Source organism: Neovison vison, chromosome 3, assembly GCF_020171115.1.
Source record: "Neovison vison isolate M4711 chromosome 3, ASM_NN_V1, whole genome shotgun sequence".
Taxonomy (NCBI): Eukaryota; Metazoa; Chordata; class Mammalia; order Carnivora; family Mustelidae; genus Neogale; species Neogale vison.
In genome coordinates this window covers 213,388,620-213,401,099 of record NC_058093.1, presented here as the reverse complement: position 1 = coordinate 213,401,099, position 12,480 = coordinate 213,388,620, and the positions used below count along the sequence as shown (strand labels likewise).

At 54.9% G+C, this 12,480-nt stretch overlaps 2 protein-coding genes across 2 annotated transcripts; both read right to left on the bottom strand.

Moving 5' to 3' along the window:
- Positions 1-1,474: 1,474 nt before the first annotated feature.
- On the bottom strand, positions 1,475-3,587 carry SDF2L1 (stromal cell derived factor 2 like 1). The gene is made up of 3 exons (XM_044241060.1): positions 3,360-3,587; positions 2,781-2,977; positions 1,475-1,876 (listed from the first exon to the last, which is right to left on the bottom strand). The coding sequence occupies exons 1-3, from the start codon at positions 3,577-3,579 to the stop codon at positions 1,595-1,597; spliced, it is 699 nt and encodes a 232-aa protein (XP_044096995.1). The 5' UTR covers positions 3,580-3,587; the 3' UTR covers positions 1,475-1,594.
- A 4,626-nt stretch (positions 3,588-8,213) lies between these two features.
- Positions 8,214-12,341, bottom strand: CCDC116 (coiled-coil domain containing 116). The gene is made up of 4 exons (XM_044241059.1): positions 12,255-12,341; positions 10,954-11,511; positions 9,936-10,832; positions 8,214-9,062 (listed from the first exon to the last, which is right to left on the bottom strand). Exons 1-4 carry the CDS (start codon positions 12,324-12,326, stop codon positions 8,256-8,258), a joined length of 2,334 nt encoding a protein of 777 aa, XP_044096994.1. The 5' UTR covers positions 12,327-12,341; the 3' UTR covers positions 8,214-8,255.
- Between the last annotated feature and the right edge of the window lie 139 nt (positions 12,342-12,480).

Sequence of the window (12,480 nt, the reverse complement as noted above, 5' to 3'; positions counted from 1 at the left end):
GTGTTAGCTTGAGTCCCCCGCAATTGTTATCTACTTTGTGGAAACGCATTAAGAGTTACCTAGAGCTGATGACCCAGAAAGATATACACTGTTCAGCCCTCACACAGCTGCAGTGTGTGTGTGTGTGTGTGTGTGTGTGTGTGTTGTGTGGGGGCGTTACTTAGACTATAGTGCATCGCTGCCTGCCCCCCCCACCCCATTTTATTCTCTCAGTCCAATGGCGGAGAGCAAATGTTTCTGAGGCAGGTACAGCTGGGTTGAAACTTTATACCACCCTGCTGTCTCATCTGCAAAATTAAGACAATTGATCCTGCTTCATAGAATTGTTGCCAGGAGCAAATGAGATGCTGTATAAATCGTTGGCCAAGTGCCTGACACTTAGTGTTCAGGAAATGGGTGCTCTGCTGCTGCAATTTAATTTTTGGTCTTGTCCTGCATTCTGCCTGGAGCCATCTTAAGTGTTCCTACGGCTTCAGCCTTGGTTCCCCAAGAATTCCTACGTGCTGTACAGTTTGATTCTGCTACTCATCTAGGCATACTGCAATCATGTCGCAGGGCAGGTGAGTGATGGGAGAGGAGCTTAAACTTGTAGACAATGCTTGAGGGGTTTGGCAGAAGAGGAGTCAGAAGGCCTGTGTTTGACCAGAGCAGGAGCTCATGGATTGAGAGGGTGGGCCAGTAATGGTCCAGAGCCTACAGTGACTTCCCAACAAGTCTCACAATTGGCTAGAGCTTTTCTCACACCCCCATAAGACCAGTGGGTTTCTCACCTGTAAGGTGCTCTGCCCACACTCCTCCAAGCCCCTTCCCGCCAGCTGCTATCCCCCACTTCTCCTTGGGCTCTTGTGTTCTCATTCAGGAAAGTGAGCAGGTCACTTAAACCCCTCCCCTCCTACATAAACAGCCCCACATAGGCCATGTTAGCAAGTTCAGGAATCCTGTAGTCCTCCTCATAACCTCTAGAGGTCACCTACGCACCAGCAAAACTGTTCCCTTCCATTATTAGGGCCCTCCTGTTTAGCGTTCCTACCTTTAAGTTACAAAGCTTTGCCTGCCAAAATTGTGCCTCTCCTTCCAGGAAGCCTTCTCAGATCTCTGCAGGCAGCAGTTCTTTGTGATTACCTTCCCTTGCAAAACCTTTCAAAGTTTTGTTATCTCCTTAGCACCCTGGAAAGTTGTAGTGGGGGCTTGAGATGCCACATTGCCCAGGCAGGCTAGGGTGTGAGGCCTTAAAGCGAAGGTTCATGGAGCTCAGGGGCTAGGGAACTGGGGTCACCTGCCATCAGACCATGTAAAGGTGGAGAGAGTTGTTGTCTTGGCAGTGTTAGAGTACCTGAAAGAGCATCAAGGTCTGGATGAATTGAGCTGTCATTCCATGCTGGAGACAAGAGGTTTTGCACTAAGGAAGAAATGGTGAACCAGGTCGAGGAAGCCAGCACCTCCTGGTCACCCCAAGGATTACAGCAAAACACGATCACAGACTAACATTCTTTAATCACAAAGGCACTTGAGAACCCCTACAAACCCAAAGTCTTCAGAGAGTGGTCCTGCAGATGCCCCACCCTGCTACCCTCCATCCACCCACCCACAGCACTCAGAGTTCATCGTGACCTGCAGAGGGATCCATGCTGGGCTTGATGAAGATGCCTTCCATGGCCTTCCACGTATTGTGTGTGTTGGCGCTGGACATGCCATGCACTTCGTGCTGCCCACGGATGGGGCTTCCGTACTGCTCTCCAGTAACGGACAGGAACACAGAGGTGCCTACGTGCTGGAAGCGCACAGCAGCCTCTCGCTCCCAGTGCTGCCCTGAGCAGCGCACTGTCCACAGATCCAGGTCGTCACCCTCGCCGTCCTCCCCAAAGGCGCTCACCTCCTGTGGGTGCAGGGGGTAGAAGGACAGTGCTTACTACAGAGGGCATACTGAATCCCCTGCGGTCACTTTGGCAGCAGCACTCACACCCAGGGCACTGGGCCTTGGGTCCTTCCCTGGATCCTTCTGAGCCTCAACTTCCACAACTGCAAAATGGGCCACAACCGTCACCACCCCCAGCACCCGGGGTCTCTCCCCAACACGGTCTCTTCAAACACACGCATACCCTACCCCATCTGTCACACGCATACCCTACCCCATCTGTCTGGGCGGTAACCACTGGCCCCCAAGTAGCTAAGGCCTCCTCCTCTCTCCTCCATGTTCTTCCCTAACCTCTCTGAGCCTCACTCAGTATGACATCCAGCCCCTAGGCTGACAAGTCTCTATTTCATACTCCTTCTTCTTGCAAGTCCCCCAGGCAGCTTCTGTTCCTCCCCAATACCTCCCTAACCCCAGTAGCCCCTTCTACCCCAACATTACCCCTCCACTTCTCCATCCCCCAGTTTCACTGAATTCCACTGGAGCCCAAGCTCTTCCCCAGGCTTGGCAAACCCCTGTTCTCCCCCTTTGTGGCCTGAAGAACTCCTACTCATCCTTCCAGACCCAGCCTGAGTTCCTCCTCCCCTGCCAGGTTTCTGATTCCCTACCCCAAAGACCCTGTGAGTCTGCTTCCTGGGTCCAACTCAACCTCAGGAGATAAGCCCAGCAGATCTCTCTTCCTGTCGGTTGCCCCGCAGAGCTGGCGCTCAGGAAACATTTCTGAACTGAAATTCGCATTTCACACAGGAAGCTGACGCTCAGAGACACTGAGAGGAAGAGTCTAGATGTCTAGATTCTGTTCCTGACACCCCACCAACCCCGAGTCAAACACACACATACACACTCAAGGAGCGAGGCGAGGGCTCACCTGGTTGTTGGACAGCGGCGACGGAAAGTGGTGCGTGTGCAAGTTCTTGCCGGTTAGCACGTGCGTGAGCCGAACCGCCTGCCCGCAGCGCACCGGGGCCCCGCGCGGGCAGCCGCCCTCCGAGCCACCGCGGATCCGCCAGTAGCTATTGGCGTCGTCAGACGCCTCCACGCCAGTCACCGACTGTTGGCCGCTGCCTGAGGGGCGACATCCCACCCCACCCGGGGTCGCGGTCAATCTTCGAATTCCCTACCCTTGACCCGGACACCATAAACATTCCACGACAAACTCAATCCTGGGACCCCCAACGGCTCACTCCCAGCCCCCATCTCCAGCCCTTGGCCCCTGGCTGAACTCCCAAGTCCCTTGGCCTGCAGCTCCTGGATAACCCTCCTCGCCCCCGATGTCCCGACGACCCCCTTAAAACGGCCGATCCTTGGCCCCCCTGACCCTCCAGCCAGGCTCCTTGATGACCCCGAGACTCGTAGCCCTGCAGACTCCCCCAAGACCACCCCACTTTCAAACTCCCAGCCCCGGGCTCCGCCCCCTGACTATGCCCTAGTCCCTGGCCCAGCGCACCGGATCCGTATTTGATGTCGTGCGAGTGCAACCGCACCCTGTGCTGCGTGTTGAACAGCTTCAGCACCGACCCGCAGGTCACGAGCCCTGCGCCGGTCTTGGCGGCACAGCTGTTCGGCACCAAGAGCGTCAGCAGCAGCCCCAGGAGCGCCCGTCCGGCAACTCTGGCTCTGCCCGCGCTCCACATCGCCCCGGCCGAGCTCCTGCAGCTCGGGCCCATGGGACGCTTCCGTCTCCGGCACCGGCCAATCCGGCTCTGACAGAGCCAGTATGGGTACCCAATCGTCAGCCAGCACGGCACCACGCCTGCATTGCCATTGGGTCAGCATGGAGGGGACCCGCCCCCAGCTTTCCAGAGCAGCGACGGGGGGGGGGGGCTGGAGACACGAGGAGGGTTTTGATTGGTCCACGCTTCCGAGGACTCACCAATGAACGCTAAGGGAAGACTGGTGCGGCGCCCAGTGGTTAAAGAGACGCTATAGAGCCGCGCTACAGCTTTGGGCGCCCCATCCAAGGACCCCTGGCTGGGGATGCCAGAACCCTGCGGGCACGTGTTCACAAAACCCCTTAATCTTGGGTCGTCAGGCTTTCAATCACGATCTTTCCTCTCGGACTATGGGTCCTCAGCTTCAGAATTGCTGGACCACTAGGTTTTGTGGTCACATTGCGGTCGATGGATCTCAGGTACCTGATAACTTGGTTTTTCAGTCCCTGGGTCACGGGATTAGTTGATTCTCCAAGTCATCGGTCATTGCCTCCTTTTTGGGAATGGATTACCTCAGTCCCTGGACTCTGGTTTTTTAATTCCCCTGACAATTCACTGACGCTTCCCAGGGCAGAATCACATGCACTCTGCTGTCGGGCAGCAGAGGGCAGCAGGGATCTGCGGTGCTGAGGATGACAATAGGTTCTCACCAAAAGCTCCAAAGTTTCTTAGGAAACCAGAACCCTGGGAGACCAAATGACTGTGGGCGCTAAGTATGCCAGGTTTCCGATATGAGTGGGTCGCTGTCTCAGTGTCTTCCCAGTAGTCTGTCAGCTCGATCTTTAAGCGAGGAAAACTTATACGACTGTTGATTTATTCATTTGTGGAACGTTCTTATGTTGAGTTAACTCCAGGCCCTGTTCCGGGGGCCACTGGGGAACTGGCGGGCTGTCCCATTACTCAATAGGCAGACTACCCATGCACATGAGGCACCAACAAAGCAGTGAGAACAGCTTATATTTAATTAAGTCATTCAGAATTTTGCACTCAGAAAATCCAGAGCAGAGCCATTTTAATTACAGAAACATGTTATTTAGGGGTTTTCATGTTTAATAGTGTTTTGATTTTGAATTACATATGGGAGAAGACACGTGATTTTTTCAGTGCTTAGGTTGTCTAAATTGCTAAAAGTCTGCCCTGGCGCTGGCAGACCCTGCACTCACTTGAGGGGCGTCCAATCCATGGTGGAGGGACTAGAGTACAATCTGAAAAGCAACAGATATGTCCATCCCAACAAGCATCTCAGACTTACTACGTCCAAAGCAGAATTCTTGGTCTCCTCCCTCAAACTTCTCTCCCCTCCCCCAGGCTTCTGAGTCTCAGGAACAGCACCTCCATTCGCCTTGATTCAGCCCCCAAACTGGGACTCATCTTTAAGGCCTCTCTTTACCACAGTCTCACATCTTATCCAACACATGTGGATGGCTCTAACTTCAAAACAGATTGTAAAGCATGTCTCCAACATTCCTTATCACCACCTGAGTCCAAGCCACTCTCTAGATGGGTATCTACTGATTGATATCTCCTCTCCAGATATCCACCATGGCCTCCTAACAGATTTCTGTACTTCCACTGCTCAGTCCCCTCCAAGTTACTCTCCACACAGGAAAGTGATTTATACCTTAAATAGCGTATAGCGGGGCAGGGGTGGGGGGCACCTGGCTGGCTCAGTAAAGCATGTGACTGTTGATCACAGGGGTCATGAGTTCATGTCCCATGTTGGGCGAGGAGCCTACTTAAAAGAATTTTTTTTTTTTTTTTAAAATCAGAGGGGTCTAGCAGACTCAGTCAGGGAGCACACAACTCTTGATCTCAGGGTTGTGAGTTCAAGGCCCATGTGGGTGTAGGGATTACTTAAAAATCTTAAAAAAAAAACATATATCAAATCATGCCAGGCACCTGCTTAAAGAGACCAACAGCTTCTTGTTGCATGTAAGACCAGAGGATGGTGAGGACACAGCAGGCAATCTCCCCGGCAGGCAAAAACAGGATTTCAAGTACAGTACAGACCTCAAAAACAGAGTAGGAGAAGCCAGTGTGGCTCTCCCTCAACTTTCTGAGGTCCTCATGCCTTCTCAAAGCTGTTCCCTTTCTCTGCCTCCCCCTTGCAGACCACCTTCCCCAGCTCACCCTATGGACAGATGCTCAGGGCGAATTATGGTTTCTCCACAGACCTCCACTTTCCTCCCACAGTTTGTCTTCAGGTTCAGATGCTCATTTGCTCAACTTGGTTCCAGGGATTGCTTAAGGTGCAATCAGCTGTAGGGGTGCAGGTGGGGGGTAGCTGTCCTCCAAATATGGCTACTAACAATTCCTTCCATCCCCATAAGTGTAAGCTGTTTCTTTCATCAAGACATGACTCCTGGGTGCCTGGGTGGCTCAGTGGGTTAAGCCGATGCCTTTGGCTCAGGTCATGATCTCAGGGTCCTGGGATCGAGTCCCGAATCGGACTCTCTGCTCAGCAGGGAGCCTGCTTCCATTCCTCTCTCTCTTCTCTCTACCTGCCTGGTTGCCTACTTGTGATCTCTCTCTCTGTCAAATAAATAAATAAAATCTTGAAAAAAAAAAAAAAAGACATGATTCCCGAGATGGATGGCTCAGTGGGTTAAGCTAAGCATCTGCCTTCAGCTCAGGTCATGATTCTGGAGTCCTGGGATCGAGCCCCCATGTCGGGCTCCCTGCTCAGCGGGAAGCCTGCTTTTCCCTCTCCCTCTCCCTGCCGCTCACCCTGCTTATGCTCTCTCCCATTCTCTTTCTCAAGTAAATAAAAAATTTAAAAAAAAAGAGAGAGAGAGAGAGAGTCGTGTCTCATGTCAAAACATTGAATCTGGGCTTTCACTTTGACCAAGAGAATGACACAGAAATGCTGTTTTGGGACTTCGAGCCTCAAAAGGAGTAGTGGTTCTTGCTTTCTCTCCCTAGGAATCCAGCTGCTGCCCCGTGCTGTAAGAAAGGCAGGCTAGATGACTGAATGAATGATCAGGAATCTTGGGGAGAGAACTTGGATGGGGAGAGGCCATGCAAAATGTTCTGGTCTTAGCCGTGCTCCCAGCTGGAAGCAGCCACACACAGACTGCCTACACCATGGTGAGTCAAGCCTGCTAAGCTCCAGCATCAGGAAAAAGAAGCCGCTTAAACCTTGGAGTGGTTACATGGCCATGGATACCTGAAACAGATGTCTTTAGCACAGTATACCAGTAGTTCCCAAAGGGGCTGCTCTCCAGGGACATTCTCTAGGCATGTGCTTCTGAGGCCAAGGTAGGGGTATGTTCTCTTCACCTCCCAGCTGCTGTGTCTCCAGAGCTCCAGGGCTCCTCTCCAGGTTCTTTTCTGCAGACAGGATTTCCTGCCTCTCTGCGGAGGTTTGGAAGATGGTCACGCTTGTCTTTAGCACTCAGTGCAAACTGCACCAGAATTTCTCAGTCTATCTTGGGGCACCTGGAAGGCTCAGTTGGAAGAGCATGTGACTCTTGATCTTGGGGTTGTGAGTTCAAGCCCCACTTCAGATGTAGAGATGACTAAAAAAAAAAAAAAAACTTAAAAAAAAAATCTCAGTTCATCCCAGTTATAAGCTCCTGGGGGGAAAATCCTGATTGGCCTAGCTTGGAATAAGAATGTGGCAAGAGGGCTAATCAACTGTGGCCAAGTGGTATGGCAAGAAGGTATAAAAATGTGGGCCCACACTATGGTGGTGGTAGCAGTGGGTGGCCCCAGGGAATGGGCCTTATGAGTTGAGCATATGCCCTAAAAGATCCTTGCCACAAGAGCTTTCTGGAAAAAAAAAAAAGGGTGGGGGGTCCCTGACCCATCCACTTTAGGGCCCTGGTCCCTCTTGACTAGAGCAGAGGAAGTCTTTTTCCCCAGAATGGCAGGGCATGGATGTGATGTGGAAGGTCCTCCCTGCCCAGCTCTAGAGCAGCTCTGCGATTGCTTTGTCTTACCACGTGGGCCACTGAGCATGTCCAGGCTGGGTTGAGCAGACTCGGGCTCTATACACCCAGGTGGGGTCCAGGGGGATGTGTGGGACCCCTACCGGTCTCCCTGCAATGGCCGCCTACACAGCAAGGCAGAGTGGAGCATTGTCACCTGCTCTCTTGGCCACAAGGGCAACAGGGTGGTGGCAAGAGGTCAAGGGGCTCCCTAGGTGAAGATGTCTGGACTGGGGAACAAAAAGGCTTCCCTGGGAAGGCAGAGAGAGGGAGGGTGCTGAGCTGGTGGCACAGGACAGCCAGAGGTCCCAGGAGAAAACCTGGGAGATGAGACCTGCCAATCACAGCACCAGCCTTGTCTGCAGACCCTTCCAGAGGGAGCTGTCTGGCTCCCTCGTTGTCTGTTGTGGGGGTGGTGAAGGTCAGGGCTCGGTAGCTGCCATGAATGCCTGGCCAAGGTGTCACCCCAGGGCAGGTGCTTAGGTCTGCGGATGTGGGGCTGCAGTCTGTGGTTGAGAAGACGGTGTTCCATCAAGACAAGCTTTATTTCTCCCATTGGCTCCCCTGACAGGCCAGCAGAGCTCCTCATGGGTGTCCGGCCCACCCTGACCTCTGCTCAGGATGGGGACCAGCTGGGGGTGAGGGGGGCAGCGCAAGAGGAGGAATAGGGAATCAAGTGCTGGGTGCAGCTTACAGGTGGCCTCACGAAGGGTCACTGCGGCCCACATTTGTGGAGGGGGTGACCCCCACCCCCACTTGAAGTCCTGGGTAGCTCTGGGATGTGTCGTTGTCCCCTAAGAAGTCATCGTCCTCGTCCTCACCCTCTTCCTCCTCCTCGCTCTGACTGTCCATGTCTAGGACTTCCTGATGCTTATTAGAGCCCATGCTGGTGCCGGAGAACATGGAGGGCTTGGGCTCTTGCTGGCTTGCGGGCTCCTGGCCCCCAACTGGAGTGTCCTCCTGAGCTGGAAGCAGCTGAGAGCCTGGAAACTCACTGTTGAGGCTGGACTCCATGGCCTCCTCCTGATCCACTTGGGGGCCCGGCTCCAGCAGTGTGGAGGGCGACTCTGTGCTGCTGTGGGGTGGCCTGTGGTGGGGGGCCTTGTGGTGGGGGGGTTTGTGGTGGGGGGCTCTGCGGTGGGAGCTGCGCTGGGAGGAGGAATCATGCTGGGACGTGTGTCTGGACAGCTGCTGGGCCCACTCGGCCTGCTCCAGCCTCCGCTGGAGGCAGCTCCAGTCAATCTTGGAGGACAGGCAGATGTGGGAGTCCTTCAGCTTCCTGAAGCCCAGGAAGAGGTCCATGAGCATCTCGGTGACTGGGAAGGAGATGAAGCCCAGCTTCTTGGAGAGGTTCTTCTCAAACTTGTACTTGTAGGTGAGCAAGGACACAACCTGGTCCACCAAATAGCTGACGAGGTCCTCGTACAAGGGGTTGGAGAGGTGGGACATGCTGGAGTTGGAGGAGATGGAGGGCAGTGGCTTCTTCTTCATGAGCTTGTAAGTGGGGCTCTGTGCAACAGCCAGGGAGGGAAAGGGAGATATGTCATGCCACTCCTGATGTCCTAGGATGCCCCTCACCCCCAGAGCACTCTCCACATCACCCACACGGATGCCACACTTGTCACTGCCCTGGCACTATGGCTTTGTCACATCTGCCACGCTCTTCTTGGTGACAGGTGAGAGCAGGCCCTGCGTGTCAGCCACATCCTTGCACTTACCACACTGGCCTCACACCAACCACACCAGTCAGGCCTGCAGCCAAGCTGGTCATGTCAGTCATGGTGTCAGTCCAGCTGGAGCCGGGATCACCAGTGCTCTTGTAGGTTCTCCCCCAGGCCAAGGTTCAGAGGAGGGAAGCCTGCCTGAGCCTTGATCAATGAGATGAGGGTCAGGGGCTGTGTGGTGGGGGAATCTATAAGGGTGAAGCCACCTATGTCTTCTCCAGACCCTGCCTGAGCAACTCCCGCTCAGCAGATACACCAGAGAGTCCTGCTCTAGAGAGAGGAAGCAGAGGGAGCTGGACCTAGGATCCAGTGCCCCACTCTGGCTTAGACTGCTGTCCACAACAGACAGGATGCTGCCCACATAGAAGGGCTTCTGAGATTCACAGGCAAACATTACAAAACTACCCAGGATAAAAAATAGGCTTTATTCATCTTTGACCACACCTGGCAGGAGCAAGGCTGGGATTTCTGCTCCCCATCAGCTTGTCACCTGCTCAGGTGGCTTCCATCACTCAGGACAAGATACCTGGGACCGTGGCTGCTAAGGGTGGTAACTAAAGGAGCCTTTCCCACAAGAACCTTTCCCTAAGCCCCCTAGCTCCACCCTTGAGGTCCTCTCTGGATACAGGGGAACAGGAGATGGAGAGAAGCTTCTTACTGAGGAGGCAAGTGGTGAGAACACAGGGAGGGGGTGGGAGAAGCCAGGGTAAGGGGAGATGAGAGGAGCTATGCCCCGAATAGTGGGCTGGGTCTGGCTGCAGGACCCTTCCACCACAACCCCAGGGACAGGCAGGGTGAGGTGCAGGCTCCGCCAGGGATGGGCCTTTTGGCTGGAGCTCAGGGGCCCAGAAGAAGGGATGGGTGGTCTCTGTTCTTCAGGGTTCTGGTCAGGAGACTGCTGTCTGGGGTGGGGTGAGGGAACCTTGGATTCTTCTGTGGGTGTCACCTCGATCCTGTATCTTGTGGCCGCCTGGGCACTAGACACAGGGGAACCACCTTCCTTGGGCTTGCCCTGTCCTCTGCCCTTGGTGCTCTTTCTTCGATTTGTCTTGGAGCTGGAGACTCTGGGAAGCACATCGTAGGGGTTCTCCCCATCGGTGGGTGTGGCTGGCTTGGAGCCTGTTGCAGAGTCAGAATTGGGATCTGTGGCGGGCTCCCATTCTGATGGGAAGAGAGGGCAGCCATCATGGCGGCAGGCGCCACTGAGCTTGTCCACAGCCTGGCGGACTACACTCTGCAGGGCAGAGAAGAGGTGGTGCTCAGCCAGAAAGTCCAGGGTCTGATGGGGTTCACGGAATGAACAGTAGCCAGGGAGGTCAAAGGACACTGGCTGGTTCAACAAGGACTTGATCTCCTTATCGAACTCTCGCTTGAGAAACGTCAGATCCCGTTCTCCAGACCCAGGCTCTGATGTTTGGGGTGTGCCTATGTTTGAGTCCAGCAGGCTTGAGAACCATGACTGAGGTGGCTCCTGGGTCCACTGACTGCTGGACTGGCTGGCCAGGGAGTTCCACAGCAGGGAGTCCCTCCGGATGCAGGATGGACCCAGGCCTTTCTGCAGAGAGAGGAGGGACTTTCAGAGGCATCCAAGAGCAGCCAAGCCAGGTCTAACCCTGGCCCTGTGCTCTGGACCAGGGTCCATCCCGCCCACCCTGGGCCATGGCGCTAGATCTCACCCCTCGGTTCTCCAGCTTCAGAAGCCGTTTGAGGTTCTTCTCCAGCAAAAGTCTGTCCCTCATGGGTGGCAGTGAGCCCATGCCATGGGCGCCCAGGTCACTGTCCCAGCTGTGGGAGCCCCGGCAGCCAGCTGTGAAGCTGCTATGGGAGTCGGACATGGAGCTGGAGGAGGAGGGGTAGTTGTTGGGCTGTCCAGTGCAGAGGCTGGGCCGGGCCCGGTGCCGGTGCACGGTACTGAGGCTGGGCCGGGCATGCGCCCGCCGCCCACCCCTCGGCACCTCTATGGGGTCCTGCACCTCCACCAGGGGCACCCCAGCCTCTGTCTTCGTGGCAGTCATGCGCTCAGTTGCCTCTTCCACCACCGTCTGTAGGCTGTCTAGCACCTGACCCTCGACGAGGAAATCCAGGAAGGTACCAAAGGGCTGAGGGTCCCTTGGGTTTCGTCGGTGGCCACGGAGCCCTAAGCTGTCTGTGGGGGTGTACCTCGATGGTGGGTGTGGCGTGTGGCCCAACTTGGCAGCTTGCCCCATTCCCGGAAACAGTGGCTTCTTAGGCAGCTGCACCAGAGCAGACAGGCATGTCACATAGGGCAGGGATGTACCGCAGGGATAGGGGTCTCTGCGGGTCCTCTTGGGGTACCAGGAGCTGAGTGGGAGGGGACAGTGGAAGGCGGGTGTTTTGGAGTCAGGAAGTTTCTGGATTTGGAATCTGGCTCTGACACCATAGGCACCATGGCCCTTCTTGAAGTCCAATTTCCTCTTCCACAAAGTAGGCATCAATTTCGGGTCACTTTGATGTTTCCCTAACACATACACTGCATATATATACAAGATGTGGTTGGGGAGTCTGAAAGCCCACTTCCGCCCTCACACAGGGCAGGAATGGGCAATCACAAACCCCTTGGAGTCCTATGTGGGCTTCTCATCTGTATTTTGAGCGGACCAATCCTGTCTCCACTATACAGACCACCTGTAGTCCTGACCCCTTGGTGCCTCCATTGCTGCTTCTGAAACTTTGAGCCTTGGGCTATGCTAGACACCATGCTCCCACTGGGGTACCAGTCTAACAAGCTCCTCCAGAGCTGCTGGAGGTCAGAGGACAGAGTGAATGAAGTTGTGGGTAACTAGGGCCCAGCAGGTCAGAGGAGTGGTCAAGGTGATAAGGATGTCACTAAGAGCCTGGGAGGTGAGGTCAATAGGCACTGAGGGGTGTGTGTGTGTGCTGTGATCTGGGGTGCTGGAGCTGGAGGGGAACATTTTGGGGGAATCTCAGGAGTCAGGGCCCTGCCGGACACACTCACCCGGGCCACGTAGGTGGTGTGGCGGGCCTCGTCATCTGCCAAGTACCCGGAATGGTGGCGGCAGCTAGTCATGGTGAAGGCGGACGGGATGGCTATCCTCCTCCTCTCTCTCCGGTTCCGCAGCGCAGCCACGGATTCCTCTCTGCGCTGAGTGGGAGATGGCGTGAGAGTCTCCCTAGGCCTCCATGAGTCCAACTCTCCCTTCGTCTGTCAGCCACTGCGTCAG

Excerpts from the sequence above, each read along its gene's own strand:
- CCDC116 (XM_044241059.1), bottom strand. The coding sequence starts at position 12,326 with ATGACTAGCTGCCGCCACCATTCCGGGTACTTGGCAGATGACGAGGCC. Across the intron at positions 10,833-10,953 it reads TGAAGCTGGAGAACCGAGGG|AAAGGCCTGGGTCCATCCTG; the intron begins GTGAGATCTAGC and ends CTCTCTCTGCAG. Across the intron at positions 9,063-9,935 it reads TCTCACCACTTGCCTCCTCA|AGCCCCACTTACAAGCTCAT; the intron begins GTAAGAAGCTTC and ends GCTGTTGCACAG.
- SDF2L1 (XM_044241060.1), bottom strand. The coding sequence starts at position 3,579 with ATGGGCCCGAGCTGCAGGAGCTCGGCCGGGGCGATGTGGAGCGCGGGC. Across the intron at positions 2,978-3,359 it reads CGACATCAAATACGGATCCG|GCAGCGGCCAACAGTCGGTG; the intron begins GTGCGCTGGGCC and ends GTCGCCCCTCAG. Across the intron at positions 1,877-2,780 it reads CGCCGCTGTCCAACAACCAG|GAGGTGAGCGCCTTTGGGGA; the intron begins GTGAGCCCTCGC and ends CTGCACCCACAG.